The sequence below is a fragment of the Micropterus dolomieu genome, linkage group LG10 (assembly GCF_021292245.1).
Source record: "Micropterus dolomieu isolate WLL.071019.BEF.003 ecotype Adirondacks linkage group LG10, ASM2129224v1, whole genome shotgun sequence".
Classification (NCBI taxonomy): Eukaryota; Metazoa; Chordata; class Actinopteri; order Centrarchiformes; family Centrarchidae; genus Micropterus; species Micropterus dolomieu.
The window spans coordinates 23,405,171-23,424,026 of record NC_060159.1 but is presented as its reverse complement, the minus strand read 5'-3'; the positions used below and the strand labels follow the sequence as shown (position 1 = coordinate 23,424,026).

The window sequence follows — 18,856 nt, the reverse complement described above, 5'->3', positions numbered from 1 at the left end:
CCTTTTTGCCCGGTAATGTAATGTTTGTATAAATGTCACTAACAAAACAAAAACACGTGGCTCGGTCTTTACCTTTGCCCTGATGTGTCGCATGGTGAGCTCTTCCTCTTGCGTGACTCTGGTGTGGCAGAGTCCAGGGGGTTTTCCCCTACTGCACTCATTTTCAGCTTCAGACCTGTAGAGGAGGAAAAGCAAGCAAGGAAAGATCATTAATCATTCATTCTGATGTATTTTTTATTTTGTCAGAATGCTGCAGTTTTCCCAAAAACTTGAAAACAGACTTGTAAAGTGGCTACTAAAACTTTCACTGCCACCAACAACTTTGATGAAACTATAGAGCAGGGTAGTGTTGTAGTCAAGACCGCCCAAACCGAGACCAAGTCAAGACCAAGACCAGGGTTTATTGAGACCGAGACAAGACCAAGACTATTAGGGGCTGAGACCAAGTCGGGACCAAGACCAGGGTTTATTGAGACCGAGACAAGACCAAGACTATTAGGGGCTGAGACCAAGTCGGGACCAAGACCGAGTGAGGGCGAGACCAAGACAAGACCAAGACTATTAGGGGCAGAGACCAAGTCGGGACCAAGACCGAGTGAGGGCGAGACCAAGACAAGACCAAGACTATTAGGGGCAGAGACCAAGTCGGGACCAACACCGAGTGAGGGCGAGACCAAGACAAGACCAAAACTATTAGGGGCAGAGACCAAGTCGAGACCACAACCGAGTGAGGGCGAGACTAAGACAAGACCAAGACTATTAGGGGCAGAGACCAAGTCGAGACCAAGACCGAGTGAGGGCGAGACCAAGACAAGACCAAGACCGAGTGAGGGCGAGACCAAGACAAGACCAAGACCGAGTGAGGGCGAGACCAAGACAAGACCAAGACTATTAGGGGCAGAGACCAAGTCTGGACCAAGACCGAGTGAGGGCGAGACCAAGACAAGACCAAGACTATTAGGGGCAGAGACCAAGTCGGGACCAAGACCGAGTGAGGGCGAGACCAAGACAAGACCAAGACTATTAGGGGCAGAAACCAAGTCGGGACCAAGACCGAGTGAGGGCGAGACCAAGACAAGACCAAGACCAGTTCCCCACATTACATGACACACAGTAAAATGTGAAACGTGATCATAGGTACTTCTCAAAGTGATCTGAAAGATCCAGATTCCCATAAAAATGCCCACATACAAACATACTTACGTTGATTTCAAAGATCTGAAATCAACGTAAGCATCTTTATTCAACGCTCCTTTTCCATGCTTACCATCGTGGGGAGGGGTGACAGTCATTAACAGTAACAACACATTTTTAATTAGGGTTATTAGTTGCATTTAAAAATACTTTTTACATCCAGGCTGTTAACAATTAATCATCACTCAATGTCCGAGACCGAGGCAAGACCGAGTACAAATGCGGTCGAGTCCAAGGCAAGACCAACACCATCAATATGTGGTTTTAATACCGGTCTTGAGTACTACAAGACTACAGCAGGGTTTGGTTTGCAGATACAATCAGCATGTAACAGTTGTTGCTGTCATACAGTAATAACAGTGTTATTACGTTAATTTGTTTGTGGCGGCCTGCCACAATATCAACGCTGACCGCCACAGATTGATTTTCGATTTTTTATTTTTTTAATAGGCCTGTTTAAAATCGTATTTGATTGCAGTTCACGCTCGTCCATTTCTCTTGCTCGCTCTCTCTACCTATCCCTCATGAACACAGCTGCACAAATCTGCCCAACACAACGCTGTCAATGTTGGAGACCCAGCTTTACAAAGTTATTAGCAAGCATGTAAGGAGCCTAGCTAATAAGGAGAGCTAAGTTTTTTAGGCTAACACGCTGTACATAGGTGGAAGACAATATCGACTGCACGCCATTATCATAATTATTTAGAGTGTTCTACCTCAGATTTGTTAAGTGATCCACTGGTTGGCATCAAGTGTTTGTCGTGTTCTAACCATAAAGAATAGATGAAAACCACATTTAACCATCTGGTTTCTTCAACTTTCTCTCAGGAGCAAAAATCAGCCTTTAAACTTGAAAGAAATAATGATTTGACATTTATTGTGATAATTAGCGCTTTCGAACGACGTGAAAGTTTTTAATCACAATAACATTTATTGGCCATTTTGTCCAGTACTAGCATCCAAACATGAACAGTCAGAATTAAGATGTGTAATAAGTAGGTTAAACTGACAGTAATATAAGGCTATTCAGAGAAATAAAAACGTTAAACAAATGCAACACTTGCAATTGAAAGTTTCAACTTACATTAAATATATTCATCGTAACTTGCATTGGCAAAAATACATCAAATATTATACTTATGTGTCAAATCTACACTGTAGGTTCGCCGCAGCCTACTCATTTCTGGCTTGTCTGTTTCTTCATTTTAGTAAAAATTTAAAAATAACTGCTGTTCAACATCGATTAGCTTCAAGTCCAACATGATCCGCTCAGTTTCAGTTGCCATTGTTTGTAGTATCCGACCTACACCACCACCAACAGCAGCTAAACTCACACTGACAGCGCGGAAGAAACTCAACACAGTGGAAGACACAAACCCCACAGCCAACTAGTGTTTTGGCGGTGTAATTGCAGAGCGACACAGACACCAACGCACAAGTATAAAGGCTCACGACCCAGTGCAGAAGTGTGAATCAGCATTTAAAAGTTAGTGCATCACAGCACCATAAGTACTCTGATTTATGTCAATTCCGCAGAAGAGAAGGACACTACCACACTGGATTTAGTTAACATTAGAATATTTATTTAGATTTATTTATATATACTTAACTTGTAAATTTTGCTTGGTCTTTGGATAAAAACATAGCTATAAGGGATGTACAAAGTAACATACAGTAAATTCGTGTACAGTCTTTTTAATGCTGAAGTCTAAGGTATTGTTCCATCATGTTGAAAAGCCTCCCTGTTATATTTTGTATGTTTCTGACATTCCTCTTCAGTCTCTCTTAATGGACTCCTGCTTGTTCTTTATCTGCAAACTCTACAGTCTGCATCTCTCTCGCTGCATCAGGAGGGTAACCATGGCAACAACAAAAAAAACGCTGCAACATTCAAAGAAGCACACCGTGTATAGAGAATAGTTAGCAGGGTCCCTGCACGACCCATTAAGCCAAGTATTGAAGTTAAACGCCTTTTAATGGTATCAGAAATTTAATTTAAGTTAATGTATTGCATTTACATTTATTCATTTAGCAGACGCTTTTATTCAAAGTGACTAACAATTGCTATACATGTCAGAGGTCGCACGCCTCTGGAGCAACTAGGGGTTAAGTGTCTTGCTCAGGGACACAATGGTGGATGGGTCAGAGTGGGGGATAGAAGCCGGGTCTCTCACACCAAAGGCATAGTCTTATCCATTGCGCCATCGCCACCCCCCTATTAATCCAATTACACACACAGAGCAACAAAAAGCAGAAATGACATGGATTTCTGTCATGTTTAGCAAAGTTTAGAGACAGACAGGATTTATTATTTTATTACTAACCCGCTGTTATGTGTGCTGACAGAATTTGAGACTGAAAGCCTTTAAATTATTTTTGGGATCTGTACATGTTGTGACTGGGAGGCACATCACAAAGGGCAAAGATCGACTCAAGTTTCTTAATCTGTGAAACCACAGCCATGCTGTAGTATCTAAATAAAAATCTGAAAATGGTGGTCATACAAACTTTAGACACACAAAAAACATTTTAAATCCACGGGCAACCTTCAAAAAACAAGCCACTATTGTCAGTGTTGGGTACCGCCGCAAGGCCACACTGCTCACAGGACGCTAATCCATCCTGACTAGCCTTGTTTACGTTTCACCTCAAATCACCCTTCTCCTCCTCGGCCCTCCTTGTGTTGCTGACACGCAGCACTTAAAAAAAGATCCATCTGCCACAGTGAGCAATGAGAACATTGCTGCACATTAGCACACAATGAAAATACAAATTAGCCTCGTTTCTCTGAGACTGGGTTCAGTATGTGCTTAAAGAAACAGCTGAAACTGTAAGTATGGTGAGAAAACCTGATTATCAAAATAAAGTTTGCAACAAACAACATGCACAAAATTCAAGAAACAGGAACAAGGCTTACTATAGATCTCTGTGTGTGAATGTTTAGAGTGTTTTTAGTCAATCTACAGCCTGGACTTGTGTTGAGTCTGGAAATAAAGTAATAATCTGCAACATATTCGTTAAACCAATGTTAGTTTTCAACTTTATGCTATTTTGATGAGCGATTAATCAGTTTGAATCATTTGTTTTTCTCAAATGTGAATATTTCATGGTTTGTTTACTCCTCTATGACAGTACACTGAATATCTTTGGGTTGTGGACAAAACAAGAAATTTGAGGACGTCATTTTGGGCTTTGGGAAACACTGATCGCCATTTTACAAGGCACAATGTAAATGTATTGTCAATTTAACAACAGGGTTGTAAGATGAGATGCAATTTGTAGTTATAGAAACTAAACAACTAATCAATTAATAGAGAAAATAATCGACAGATTAGTCCACCCTTGAATAGTGCTGATACCAAAACCACATTTCTATTGATACATTACTTTGCTGAGTATAGACATGTAAAAGGTCAACCATAATTTCCCAAAGCCCAAGTTGGCATATTCAAATGCCTTGTTTGACAGCAAAAAACACGAAGATATTTCAGCACAGAACGCCTGAGAAACTGGAACAGAGAATTATTGGCATTTTTAGTAATAAAAAAAAAACTTAATTCATTTTCTGTTGATCGACTCATCTTTTCAGCTCTAATGAGAAGTGACAGCAGTTGACAGTGACAGAGGAGAGAGGCTCCATCGTTCCAGACCGGACTCGCCATCGTAATGCAGTTCATTTATGATGCTGACAACTCCCAACTTTTGCCTGTGCATTTCTGGCAATAAGTCAACACAGGTACGGTTTATTGACAAAAGAGAGCACAACATACAGTAGTTACATTTCATAGCATACTGCATATGCTCCACTCTGACTCTATGTAGATAATTTATAAATTCACATGAACACGCTCTAGCGGAAACATTCCTAACAATCACATTTACATTTCCCTATAGAGAGAAGCAATGAGGGCAACATGGCTGAAGTGTGTATGGTCGATAAGCTCGTCAGCCGTGCACAACAAGCCATAAACAGCCATCGTCATATTTCTGGGTTTTCCTGTTTCCCTACCATTATGATTATGTTTTGTGAACAACAGTTATTCCAACCTGGTGGTTAAGTGTTTATGATGAAGGCAACGTCATCACACCTGGGAGCCAGCTTTGCTTCACAACCCACCAATGTTATGCTATAAAAAGGCAGCATCAAGAACATGCAGTACATGATGGGGTGAACTCAATGAACTCTTTAACAGCAGTCTATTACATGCATACACGGTTGGGGTCTTGCAGTGCTTGTAGAATAGAGCAACACTTAGACCAATGGCAGGTTTCCTCTTAGTCTACTGCTCTCTACTGCGCATGCTAAACATGAGTTCTTGGGTCATGGATTGATTGCTGTTTATACACCTTTACTACAGTATCAATGGATGGAATATAAAAATAAAACATATGAAAAGCTATCAAAAAGAAAACCATTATTATTAATGTTCATTTTAGAGTCATTGTCACCTGACAGATTTTTTTCCTGCCGTGGAATGTGTTAACAAAATGCTTTTTAGAAAATATATTAATTAAGACTGATTGCATTAGTATATACGCAATAATTAGGCAACTGTTCCAGCCCATTTACGCTTAGTCACTTCATGTGTCTTGGGCATATTGGACAGCTTTCTGATCTCAAAAAAGGGGAAGTGTAAATGCACTCATGCATCCAAAGGAGCGTCACAAACCACCTCACATTCTAGCCAGATGTTAAAAGGCGTTTTTCTGATCCCTGGGTGAGGGAGCCGCCGTGGTTCAGAGTTAGAGCCGTGAAGACAACATAACTTTGTCTTAAATCTCGTCTGCGTTTTATCCTCATACGAGACACTTGAAAAGACAAGTGTAAATGGGGCCTTTGTTCAACTTTGTAGAGTTACATTTGGCTGCACAACACTGTTTTCTATTAAATTATGCCTTTATTTCAGAAAAAAATCTCCATTCAATAAATCCCTCAAGCAGAGAGTATTATTTAATTGACGCAGCTAACACTGAATAATTAATAAAGACAGTTTTATACTCTTGCTGCTTCATGTCTTAGCTGTTATTAACTGGTATATAAGTAGTCTCCACGAGTGTCACTGTAAAGCATGAAGTGCAGGAGCTGCAAAGGCTGAAAAATAATTTCAAAAGGTTTAGTATGGAAACATTTATTTAGTTTGCGCCATATACTTTTAATGTACTGTACACAAAGGGTTACTGTCATGGGTTTAAAGTATTGAAGTGTCGGATGACTAGCAGAATAACTGGCCTTTGCTTGTCTGTAGCCTGTGGTAAAAAGTTGCTGAAAACAAAAACAAGACGTGAACCATCAGGGTTAAAAAGGTAATATGTTTATGCTTCAAGCTAAATTCACTCTTTCATGGCAGTCCGTGAATAATTTGGCTTACTGTATTTGATACTATCTGCCTGTAGTCTCTCAAACTACGCTGTCACTATGAGAGCCCTATTGTTTTCTGTTCTGTTGCATTCATTTGCTGTGGTAAGCTAAAGTCGCCGCTGTATTGTTGCCACATCACAGCACTTCTGCTTCACATGAAATACATATAAATGCCAAATACAAATGTGTCTTTAATGTGAAGGCGGCAGTAGGCCTTTACTGTGAAAACTCGTTGGGAGGTGCTGACAATAAGACACAAAGAAATAACACTCTGCAGGAATTAATGATGTTTAACGTTTAATGTTGATGAGGGAAAAATTAAAATATGAGGGAAGATGGTTACATGAAGAGGCAGAGAAATGTTTTAAAGTTTAGGCAAACCATAAACTTTCATCATGTAATGAATATAGTCTTTTCCATTGTGTACCTGTCTTACCAACATACAAAAAACAGCATGGGCCCTGATCTGTAACTTGTTCTGTGTCTTAACACAATACCAGTAATTCTACATGAGGAACAACAACTGTTGCTTGTCATAAACAAGTTGGACATAATGGTATGTCCTCTATGGTTAATTGCACTGAACGAAAGTTCAGCAGCATTTTTTGTTAAATAATGGGCTCTGTTTACATGGAGCAACTCACTCTGTTATGATTACTATACATGCACTCCAGAGGGGAAGCCAGCACCTTCTCCACAATAACTGTAAATACCAATATCCTGTTTTTTCACAATTTACGCCCACCCAGAAAACTGAACTTTCACACATGCATGAACAATTACTCAGCAACCCCTATATATATATATATATATATATATATACACACACACACACACACACACACACACACACACACACACAACACAATTAGTCCTACCAACTATTTACTATTACTACACCAAAACAGCAGCCAAACTGTTCGAGCATGTCATATTTATTCATAGTTCAACAACCTCAATCAGCGGGACAGATCTACGGACTCACAGCACCCAGTGGTGAAAAAGTCACATTCATTATAGAAAATTAAAATGTTCAAATGATCCACTTTAACTTTCTCTTTGTCTCGCTCTTTTTCATCCACATACAGACAGTATCTGAAGTGAGTACACCCCTCACATTATCGTAAATATTTGATTATATCTTTTCATGTGACAACACTGAAGAAATGACACTTTGCTAGCCTGCTCTGGATATGACGCTGAGCATGTGCACTCAACTTCTTTGGTCGACCATGGCGAGGCCTGTTCTGAGTAGAACCTGTCCTGTTGAACCGCTGTATGGTCTAGGCCACCGTGCTGCAGCTCAGTTTCAGGGTCTTGACAATCTTCTTTATGGAGAGCAACCGTTATTTTTTTCCAGATCCTCGGGGTTCTTTGCCATGAGGTGCCATGTTGAACTTCTAATGACCAGTATGAGGGAGTGTGAGAGCGATAACACCAAGTTTAACACACCTGCTCGCCATTCACACCAGAGACCTTGTAACACTAACGAGTCACATGACACCGGGAAGGGAAAGTGGTTAACTGGGCCCAATTTGGACATTTTCACTTAGGGGTGTACTCACTTTTGTTGCCAGCAGTTTAGACATTAATGGCTGTGTGATGCGTTATTTTGAGGGGACAGCATATTAACACTGTTATACAAGCTGTACACTCACTACTTTACATTGTAGCAAAGTGTCATTTCTTTAGTGAAAAGATCTAATCAATTACTTACTAAAATGTGAGGGGTGTACTCACTTTTGTGAGATACTGTATAAAATTAGGATCTATCTACAGCAAGACGACAACTTTCTCTTTTCTCTCAGGCTGAAAAATATTAGACAAAGCACAGCTTTAATTTATGCATACAACCAGATAGTACAATACCGCTAAATTGATGCCCTTAACAGATCCTTTTTCAATGACCATTCAAAAGCTACATATGTAAAAGCACAGCAGCTTTTACAGCTTGCACTTATTATAACGTCCTGTGTGTGTAACGTGACGGAAACAATCATAATTAGAACCGCTACAGCTGCAGTGTGAGCATAGCCTCTGTCACGTTTTCACACATACCAGCCTTGCAGTAAACAGCAGAGAAAGGGGGGAAAACATTTGCAGGAAGAAAAACAAATGCAACTCTAATCCACACACCTGTAGACCAGGTCAGCCTCCCGCACCTTCTGACCTCACCCCCCTCTCTCTTTGTGACGTATGGTGGAGGACTCGAGCCTTCGGTCGCAAAAGAGGAAGAAGAAAAAGAAGCAGCAGCAGCAGCAGCAGCAGTGAAAGCGCAGCAGAGGCAGACCGCTGAGAAACACAGCCCAATGCCTCCACATGCTCTCCATTACCACCACCTGCCGTCTCAATATCTTTAGGTCTGTCTTTTTTCTCTCAAATCTCTTTCCTCCTTCGGTTTCTCATTCCAGAAACTGATCACTTCACACATGCACACACAAACTCAACAGTGGCAATGTATGGCTGGCACGGGTGGGGTTGGGGGGGTAAGGAAGAGACCACCAGGTAGAGAGTAGGGAGTAAAGAAGGTGGATTACCAGGACAGAGGTAGAGAGAGGAAAGAATAAACAAGGTTGAGGAAAGGAAGACTGACACAAACACACATTCATTATCCTTGTTAGTCTCCCTAGTGTACATACACATTTTCACTAGTTTCCTTTTTCACTGTTTAGGCTTTTTTTTTTTTGTAGATCCCATATCATTTTGGTATGTAAAGCACACAGTAAGACCAGACCTGGAGCAAAGGGTTTCCTACATGGTTACTAGAGCTCCACTTCTCAGAGTTCATATCTCATATTTACACTAAAACAACATGATGTTTGGTAAAATGTCCACAAAAAAAACTCCCCGACTTCCCCGGAGATTTCATCAATTTTCATGACTTTCTCTGATATGGCGACCATTAAAATTTGATATTATTCCAGGAATGTCATGACGAGTGAGAGCCCTGGAGTGTGGAGTATTCACTGTACATAACAGCAAAAGGCTAATGAAGGGAATATAAATGTATATATTATGCTGTATGTGCTAATGTAATGTGAGCAGCTTATAATTTCAACAAAAGGTAACACAACAGTTATTTTCTGCATAAGATCATGCACACAGTGTGACCACCCCTCTCTTCTGCACTGAGTTGGTACAGCCCATGAGAAGCTGCTCTGTCACTGTTGCTAAGGCCCACCCTCTTGAATATAGGACATGAGAACGTATACAGCTTCAGTCGACAAAGGCTACGGTGCACCCACTGACTCCTGGATTATATTCGTACATGTTGTATAAAAACGGGAGTATTAACATATGGACAGGACAATAACCAATCATCATTACTGTCCATTGCAGATAGGTTTGATTAAGCAGCACTCGTTGTCCTGCTGTGAAGACACATCAAGAAGAGATTTCCTCTTTTGTGGGACTTTATCCACATGTGGCCTCCACATGAGGTGAGGGTTAGGGTCAGTTTACTCATAATTCATTCAATGAACAAACTCTGATATTGATAAGCAACTACACCTTCACCTCTTGCATCACTAAAGTCACGAAATGTTCCTCTACAAATTAAAAAGTCTTTCTATCAAACTGTCTGATTATTAATTATCTATGACGTTCCTTCTCATGTTTACAGCAGATCATTTGCAAATAAACAGCAATCTGACATTTCATGACCTTCAGTTTTACACAGAATGAGTGATTTATTTTGATTAATTTTAAAAACTGGTGTATTACGTTCTGAAACAAAATATTAGCCTGTCTGCATGCATAATTTATCTAAACCGAATAAATCAAACTGCTTTTGAAGTGGTCTTTCTCTGAGAGACAAGTGGGTTTTGGCTTATGTTTCAATAACTGGGTTTAAGAATCGAAATGCAGTCTCAGTTATAAATTATTTAACTGCTTTCATGTTGTTTCATAGAGAAATCAGGAGAGAAGAGATAGGGTTACATTTTCCACCTTTATGTATTTTCACAGAGAAAAGAAATACACCACACTCCTAGAACATACAGGTGCAACCATGTGCTTAGTTACTGTGAGTTATTATTTTACCCATGAGCACACATTGCCTTTTGATAGACAACAAAGTTTTTCTATATCTGAATCTACATGTTACACAACGCTGCTGCACGCACATTTATGCAGAAAGATGCTTGTCTCGTCAGTTAGACCAAGTTAGACAAATTCGACCACAGACCCCCATCTGAGAGGATTTTTGCTTTTACATGTTTGATTACAGAAAATGTATGAAACCCATGACCCACTTAGTCATATATTTACTGTCATTGTGTTATGGATGGAATTAAAACAAAAAATAAATTATTCCCCTTTTCGCTAGGTAAGGGGCCCGGTAACCCCCTCAAGGACCCCCACTTTCAGAACCACTGAGTTAGACGGAGCCATCAGCGAAAGCAATTATTAAACATTAAGTACAATATTAAGAATCGCAAACTGCTGTTAATCACTTTCTTTCTAAACTTGTCATTGTTAATGTTGCTTATTAATGCAGTCATAACAGATTGATTAGAAAGTCTGCACGCACTAACAATGCATTTTTGTCAAAAATAAAAGAAACATGGTTAGAGCTGCAACTAACACCTTAATTATCAATTAATCTGCCAGTAATGATCTCATTAATATGTTTGTCTTTTAGGCTATAATGTCAAAAAATACTGAAACCTTCCCCACAAATAATTTAATTATCAACTGATTTTCTTCTCGATTAATTATTTGTTGAATAAAAACGTGAGACAATAATGCTCATCACAATTCTCGACAGCTCGAGTTGACGTCTTCAAATTGTTTTAGTCTGATCAACAAGATTGTTAACATTATAAAAGCTGTAACCCTTGATTTTTTGGGATGTTTGACATGTCAATAATCAAAATTGTATAAAATTGATATAAATTGTCTGTTGGCTGACTTATCATTTCAGCACTAAACATATTCTTCATTCTAACTAATGACATTAATAGAAACCAACAGATGGGCGTAAAATTTTGTGACGGCTATGGAAAATGGTTGTGGGTAATGTATATACAATTTTTGATAAATGGGTTTAAACATGTTAAAACGATAAAAAGTTTCATATCTTTTGATATCAATAATTATCACGATTTCTCAAATTCTTTTGAGTTTAAAGGCTGATTTTTGCTCCTGAGTGAAAGTCGAAGAAACCTGATGGGTGATTGTGGTTTAAACTCTTCTTTATCGTCAACACTTGAGGCCAAACAGTGGATTGCTTCATAAATCTGAGGTAGAACATTCAAAACTATTATGATAAAAACTTGTCAAGAAGTAAAATCAAGTAAAATATTTTTCCTTAAAAAAAAAAAGCCCTTTTTCCTCAACAAAATAAACATCTAAATAAATAAATAAGTCCTACTTTGTGTGTGTTTTAAGTGACATTTATTGAATATCTATTGAACATTTATTATATTATTACTGGAAAAAATTATATTGCAATAATTATTGTTTTATTGTCCAGCCCTAGTGTGGTCCTTTAAGAGTCCATGCTTCTCAAATGAATGCCCTGTTAAATTCCCCCATTGTTTCCCACCATCTGTGTACACCCAGATCCAGGATGTTTACCAAGAGTATGAAATAACCTTGGCCTGCACACAGCTACATACACTACTACGTTAAGCCAGAGTCCTTGGTGTATAGAATACATAGTGTAAAGTAGTGTGCAATGGTGACCAGACTGCTGCTACTCATCTGTGCAGCAGTGGGAGCAGAAAAGTGAGATCTAGCATTATATTAGATACATAAGCAAGCTTACAAAGCAATTTAAATAATAAATAATAATGAGAAAATATATCTCTAAATATATCACTAAAATTATTATTTTACAGGCAGATCTGCATATCTCATTGCTCACCTAATTTTTCACAGAGCATTTTCAATCTCAAACACGTTCACTGCCAGACATGAATATTCATCATTTATTGAGCTCCATTAGTCTATGTGTAATTTGGAGTGTGGGTGTGTGTGTCCTTCTTTCAACTCGTGAAATGCTGAGGGAGGCGTAGTCCAACGTGCCGGGTTCAGAACCATGCAGCCTGTTCGGGCCCACAATTCTCAGAGTGCACAGGACAGTAGAATAAAGGCCAGTGAGAGAGAGAGAGTGTGGTATTATCCTTCTTCTCTCGCTCTTACCTATTAATTTAGCCTGTACTAACTGGTCCTCTTCAAAAGTGATTTGACATTAAGTCTGCATGGAGACAGTGAAGACTGGTCTTTCAAATTCAGCCAATTACGCAGTTTGTTTTGGGTACTGAATGAAAAACCTTTCTGACTTCAATTTATTTTCACACAAGGACTTTATAGTTGTTGTGTCACGACAATGGATAATGTTCAAAGGAAAAGGCAATATAACTATTCCCTTTAAATGCATTTACACCCTCAATCCAACAGTTATTTTGCCATTTCAACTAGAATGATGATAATAATAATAATAATAATAATAATAATAATAATAATAAATAAATAATAACAATAATGAGTGTGGCACTACTCACTATTTATTTGCTACTGGTCCATTTTAAATTCAGTTTCATTAATCTTCATACATCTTACAAAATCGATTTTGAAATGAGTCATTATGGAAATCTTTACAAAGACTTTATTATACATATATATAAAAGAAACCAATGCATGCAAATTTGAGGATTTGCTGCTCTTCTCTCTTTTACATCAAAGTAAATTGAATATTTAGTTTTTTTAACAATCCACTGGATGTTACCTTGAGCTCTCAGAACTTGTGATTTTGATGTTCTCACAATTTATTCACATTCAAATCCTTTGTATACAAAACAATTAATCAAAAAACAAAACAAAAACACACACGGTGAATGTGTGCACATTAAGTCCACGGCTCAAACACAGCAAAACAGCCAGCTCCTGCGTTTTGCTTTACTTCTCTGAATACTGACCTACCACTGCCATCCTACAAACATGACCCTAAGCCTTAGTTAGAAGCTCAGTTCATACCAAAATGATATATAAAGCAGTGTATTTTCAGTCAATAAAGCAAATAAACAAACACGATAATAATATTCTAGGAATATTCAGTGAGAATCACTGTTGAATAATAAACATAGCTACATAGGAAGGATCCAAACTACATTAGGCTGTGAGCTGTATTCACCCGCATCTTAAGAGTGAAACATATTGCAGCAATCAAACAGAGCACACATCGCTGACCAGCCACACTTGACCTACTTGATCTAGGGCTCCAGTGAGTGAGTCATGTGGTTGCTGTGCGGGCACCTAAATACTAATGTGATCCTAAAAAATGAGATTTCTATGGCACCTTTAAAACATGCATGAGCAACATCTCTTTCTTAGAACCAATATCACTGTTAGTCTGGATAATCCACAGACCTTACTGTGAAGAGTTCTACTTGCTAGTGAAGAAATAGTCTCAGCGAAAAACAATGACACTATGTTCTAACTCAGACACTGTGTCTGGAAAGACATAGGAAGGATCCAAACTACACTAGGCTGTGAGCTGTATTCACCCGCAGCTTAGGAGTGACACATACTGCAGCACTCAGCACACATCGCTGACCAGACACACTTGACTTACCTGATCTAGGGCTCGAGTGAGTGAGTCATGTGGTGGCTGTGGTGGCCTTGTCCAGGGCTCAGAGCAAAGATAAAGGGAGGTAAGGGGAGACCGCGGGTGAGATCAGTGGTGGACGAGCCGCTTGGAGTGGAGATGATGGAGCGGTGGTGGTGGGGTTATGGCTCCACGGCCGCTGTGTCGCACGGCACCATCCCAGGTGCAGGGAGAAGCCTGCTGGCCTCTGACTGGGAAAAGAGAATGGAGAAAAGAAACACAACACTGTTAGTATGCATTGCAGGGGATATTTCATCTGACGTTGTACAAATCGTACTGACAAGAGTTAATTTGTCGTGGAAGTTGTCAACAATCATCGTGTGATCCAGATGCCAGAAAAAACTTTCATTAAGTGAACAGGAGTTCTGTAATGTTGCAGATTAAGTGATGCTGTACTTTCAGTAGTCAAACTATACGATAAAAGTGAAAATGTGTTCCTTTCCACCATATTTACAAATGAGAAAAAGATAGAGAGAGATAGAGAGAGATATTAAAGAAGGAGGCATTCATGATTTTAGTAGATTTTCTATCCTGCAGTCATGTTTTCAAATATGACTAAACCATAACTGAAAGATGGGACGTTTTAGGGCTTCATGTGCAAGACAGTTGACGATTAATAAAGATCTACACCACCTGCAGGCTGTCATCTTTAGGTATAATAAAAAAAAATGCAGGTCATCTGAACTATACACAGTGTTAGATGCTTCAACTGAGAAGACCATAGACATCCACTTTAATAATCAGTTTCAGCACACACAGAGACCAGAAAAGTCTGCACACTGATTCATCTGCACCTGATGCTTGTGTTTCTTCATAAGACATCAGCCTGATATCCGCAGACAGCTGGCTAGTTAGCTTCCCAGCAGGTAGGGACATGGTAAAATCTACACACTGTTCTGTCAACATCCGTGGCTTCATTTCTCATAATCAGATTGCCTCGTCAACAAACACAAATCGAGAACACACATCAATGTGCAGAGGCTGTGCCTATCGTAGTGAATCTACGAGAGGCACAGAGACAGTCGGCCACCTGGAGTTGGGAGACACCTTAGTCACGACAAACTGTAGTAGATGCACGTACAGTGCAGCTATTCAGGTGACATTTTGCAGGACTGTGGTGACTTGATACAGCTAATGTAGCCAATTAATCACCCAGCCCTACATGCACATATGCACAATAAGCACCTAAGAACATTGTCTATAAGGCAGAATTGTAATGTCTACGTCAAAAAGACATGAAAGAACAATACAATACACAGAGGTATGATCTCCTTTTTAATGAAAGTGAAGCACGTCTCTGAGCCTACGACACCTGTTGTTGACAGCTGGTCATACCCTCTAGGGGGGAAGAGTGACTGTTTCGCAAGCAAAGTAAACCAAAAAAGCGTTGAAGACCAATCAAAGAAGTACAACCACGTGATTGTGTCATAACTAAGGTCAAAGGGGTTTGAAACTTTAATATAATCTGTGTAGTCTGCTTTACCAGCAGGAACAAGAATTTAATTTTAAAGTCTCCTGTGGTTCCTGCACAGAAAAAAACCCTCAAAAATGAAGAACTTGAAAATACAAACATTGATTGCACATAGGTCCCTGATCTCCTTTCAGTCACTGCCATCAACTTCACGTTTGGAAGAATCTTAAGTCTTGTTATTATTAGCTGTCTGTAAATGACTCTCTGGGTCTACGCCCCTGGCTGGTTCTGATCCTTCACAGTCCTCTCCCCTTTAGCTTCTGTTTCCATCTGTTCAGGTGGCACGCAATTCACCTGTGTAGTAGATCAGTCATTTCGGAGAAAGTGCAATCATAAGAGCAGTCCACGATGGTGATTTTCCTGGTAGTGAAGCAGACTGTACACACCGAAAGCAGTGTTGAATCAATCAGCGGCCAAAATGATCGCTGCATCACAGCTCTACTTAAGAAAGGGTGATGCACTGGTTTTAGATGATCCTTCCTTGTTTGTGTGTGCAGCTACACTGCACAAGAGAAATATTTTGATTAACACGAACCTCAAACACACCAACTGATTTAGTATTCCTCCTTATCTAGTCCCTTTCATAAAGGAGCTACCAGGGCATCGGTTTCCTTTGGTCATGAAATTATCAAAAGAGCTTTGTGAGGACTGGTTTGCCGGAGATATAGCCTATGTAAGGTTTTCTAACAACAAGCTCATCGGCTTTTATGGGATCACATATTTCCCTTGGTGTAAATTACACCTAGAGCGAACTGACGAGTTAACGGGTACACAGACTTTTTCAAAGCTCGTGAATGTTTTTGTTCGTCTTGTCGTTCAAAACTAGGGACGGGAATGCTGTTATTTTTTTAAATTAATAAAAGACAAAACCAGAGAAAAAGGGAGAGTACAACAAAGATAGAGAGAGTGTGTGTAAGATAACTTTATTTGGTTCTCACTTATTATAGCAGATGAAACTCTCAGAAAGACCCAGGTAGCGGACACGGTGAGATTCAATGGTGAATTTAAATTGGCCAGACTGACAAAACTAGCAAGTGCCGATTTTCTCACAGTACATTTGTGACGAGACCCTGCGGACACGTGTTCTAGATAGAATACGTGTCCTAACCCATCTTTCTCGTCTTCACTTAAGGGTGTACTTATTTTTGTTGCCAGCTGTTTAGACATTAATGGCTATGTGATGTGTTATTTTGAGCAAATTTACACTGTTAGACAAGCTGTGCACTCACTACTTTACATTGTAGCAAAGTGTCATTTCTTCAGTGTTGTCACATGAAAGGATATAATCAGATATTTATAAAAATCTGAGGGGTGTACTCACTTTTGTGAGATACTGTATATATGCCTCATAGTGGACGGACGCCTGCTCTTTCCCTTCCATATTCTTGCAACCAAGCAACCTGTTTAAAAGCAAGAAATCTGTCTTTGAAGGCACATATTAAGAGGAGCTTATCAAATTTGCTGCCAGCAAAGACACATGCACTAGTTTATGTTCCACGGTATGATAAAGGAGGTGGTGATGCATTTTGAACACACACACACACACACAGTGTGCCAAGGACAACCTGCCTCCATACATGTACTTCAGATAACTGACAAACCACGTCATTTGATAATGTATTCAACCATACATTTTCAACAAAGACGTCACAGGCCTGCATTCCACACATAGTCCTTGATGTCTTTAATTTTCAGAGGAAGGTCCATCTGCCCGCAGTCTCAGCTTCAGTAGACTAGCTGGCTTGTTTTGGAATAGCATGACGGTCTTTATGCCTCATCTATAAATGCTTGTAAATAAGTACAAGGTCTACGTGACAAATGGTGCAGATGTGGAAAGGGCAAACAGCTTTTACAAGCACACGTGTTATCAGCAAGGGAAGGTCAACGAGAGATTCCAGATTCGGAGCTCAGGTCTTTTTTAATTATAATCTAATAGCATGTTATGTGTTGAATGAGTCAGTGTATCACATGTCATAGCACTAACAATACAGTCATGAGCTCAGTCTTACACCTTATTATGGAACGATGAAACTATGCCAACATTTACCCCTAAAGAATAACAGACTTATAACTTGTTATTTTAGATAGTAAGACTGACCTGGTAACACCATAAGAGAGATCATCCCTTTATCCAAAACACATTACACACCACATTTTATATACTTGCCATCATTTACTGATAGTAAAAGAGCTTCAGAAGAAGTAAAAGGGATAGTTCGGGTATTTTGAGGTGGTACTTCTCCATAGTCAGAGTATTACATAAAGTAAACGGCGGTCTGCATGTTTCCAGTTAGGAGAATCAGACAGGAGTCCCAGCATGGAAGCATAGCAATGCGCTGCTCTAGATAGGGGCTGCAGAAAATGTATTTTAGCCACATAAAAAAGACCCACTTATCAATATCAATTTAAATGCACGCTATATTTGGAATATTTTCACCGCTTTACCTCGCCGTCAGACAGCCTTTTTTTTGGCACTTACTGAAGAACTCACATATTCCTACGCACAAGCACAACTGCGCCCGGACTCCTCTCTGCTTCTCCAAAGTGGAGACGTGCTGTAGGTAATACTTAGACTGTATATAAGTACAACCTCACTTCAAAATACCTGAACTATCCCTTTATCTTTCACCTGCTTCACTTTAACCGTCTCAACATTGCACTGAATTTGCTGATAGTTTTTGGAATATTCGTGTGAGCATATATTCCCCCACATGATAAAAGGCACGCCACATTTACTCACACTGTTTACAACCCAACGAGACAAAAGAAAGCAGTATGGTAGCTTGATTTAGTCATGTTTTCTAGCAGACTTTTAGTAGAATCTGGAGAGCGAAGAAATAGAAACTGAGAATATATTTTTAAGAGATAATACAATATTATTAACAGTGTACAATTTACAGTAGACAGTAACTAAGAATTAGTTACTACAACAACATAAATATAAACAAAAACTGTCCTTAATTTGGATATTTGTTCAAAATATGCGGCTATGCAAATTACATGTTTATCCTCCAACTTCTTGAAACGCTTACACACTCTTCAGGTGATAATTTCATAACATTACAGCAATCAATCCTGCCATGGCTCACTAGTCGGCTAATTACAGTGAAGTAAGTCAATAATTACAGTTCTATGCACAATGATGGCGATTGATTTTCACAGCACATTTAATGCACCCTGTGTTTGTTTAAACATGGCACCGTACACTGGATGTTCAGAA

General features: G+C 39.3%; 1 protein-coding gene across 3 annotated transcripts in view; it reads right to left on the bottom strand.

The window, feature by feature from the left end:
* Positions 1-18,856, bottom strand: part of ncoa1 (nuclear receptor coactivator 1) — a 62,117-nt gene that overhangs the window by 30,583 nt on the left and 12,678 nt on the right. For 2 of the 3 annotated variants that reach the window (XM_046060537.1, XM_046060539.1), the window contains exons 2-3: positions 14,133-14,356; positions 73-175 (exon numbers count right to left, since the gene is read on the bottom strand). In XM_046060537.1, coding sequence (XP_045916493.1) covers positions 73-161 — 89 coding nt within the window. In that variant the 5' untranslated portion in view covers positions 162-175; positions 14,133-14,356. The remainder of the gene's footprint in view (positions 1-72; positions 176-14,132; positions 14,357-18,856) is intronic. The other variant, XM_046060538.1, reaches the window with a different exon arrangement.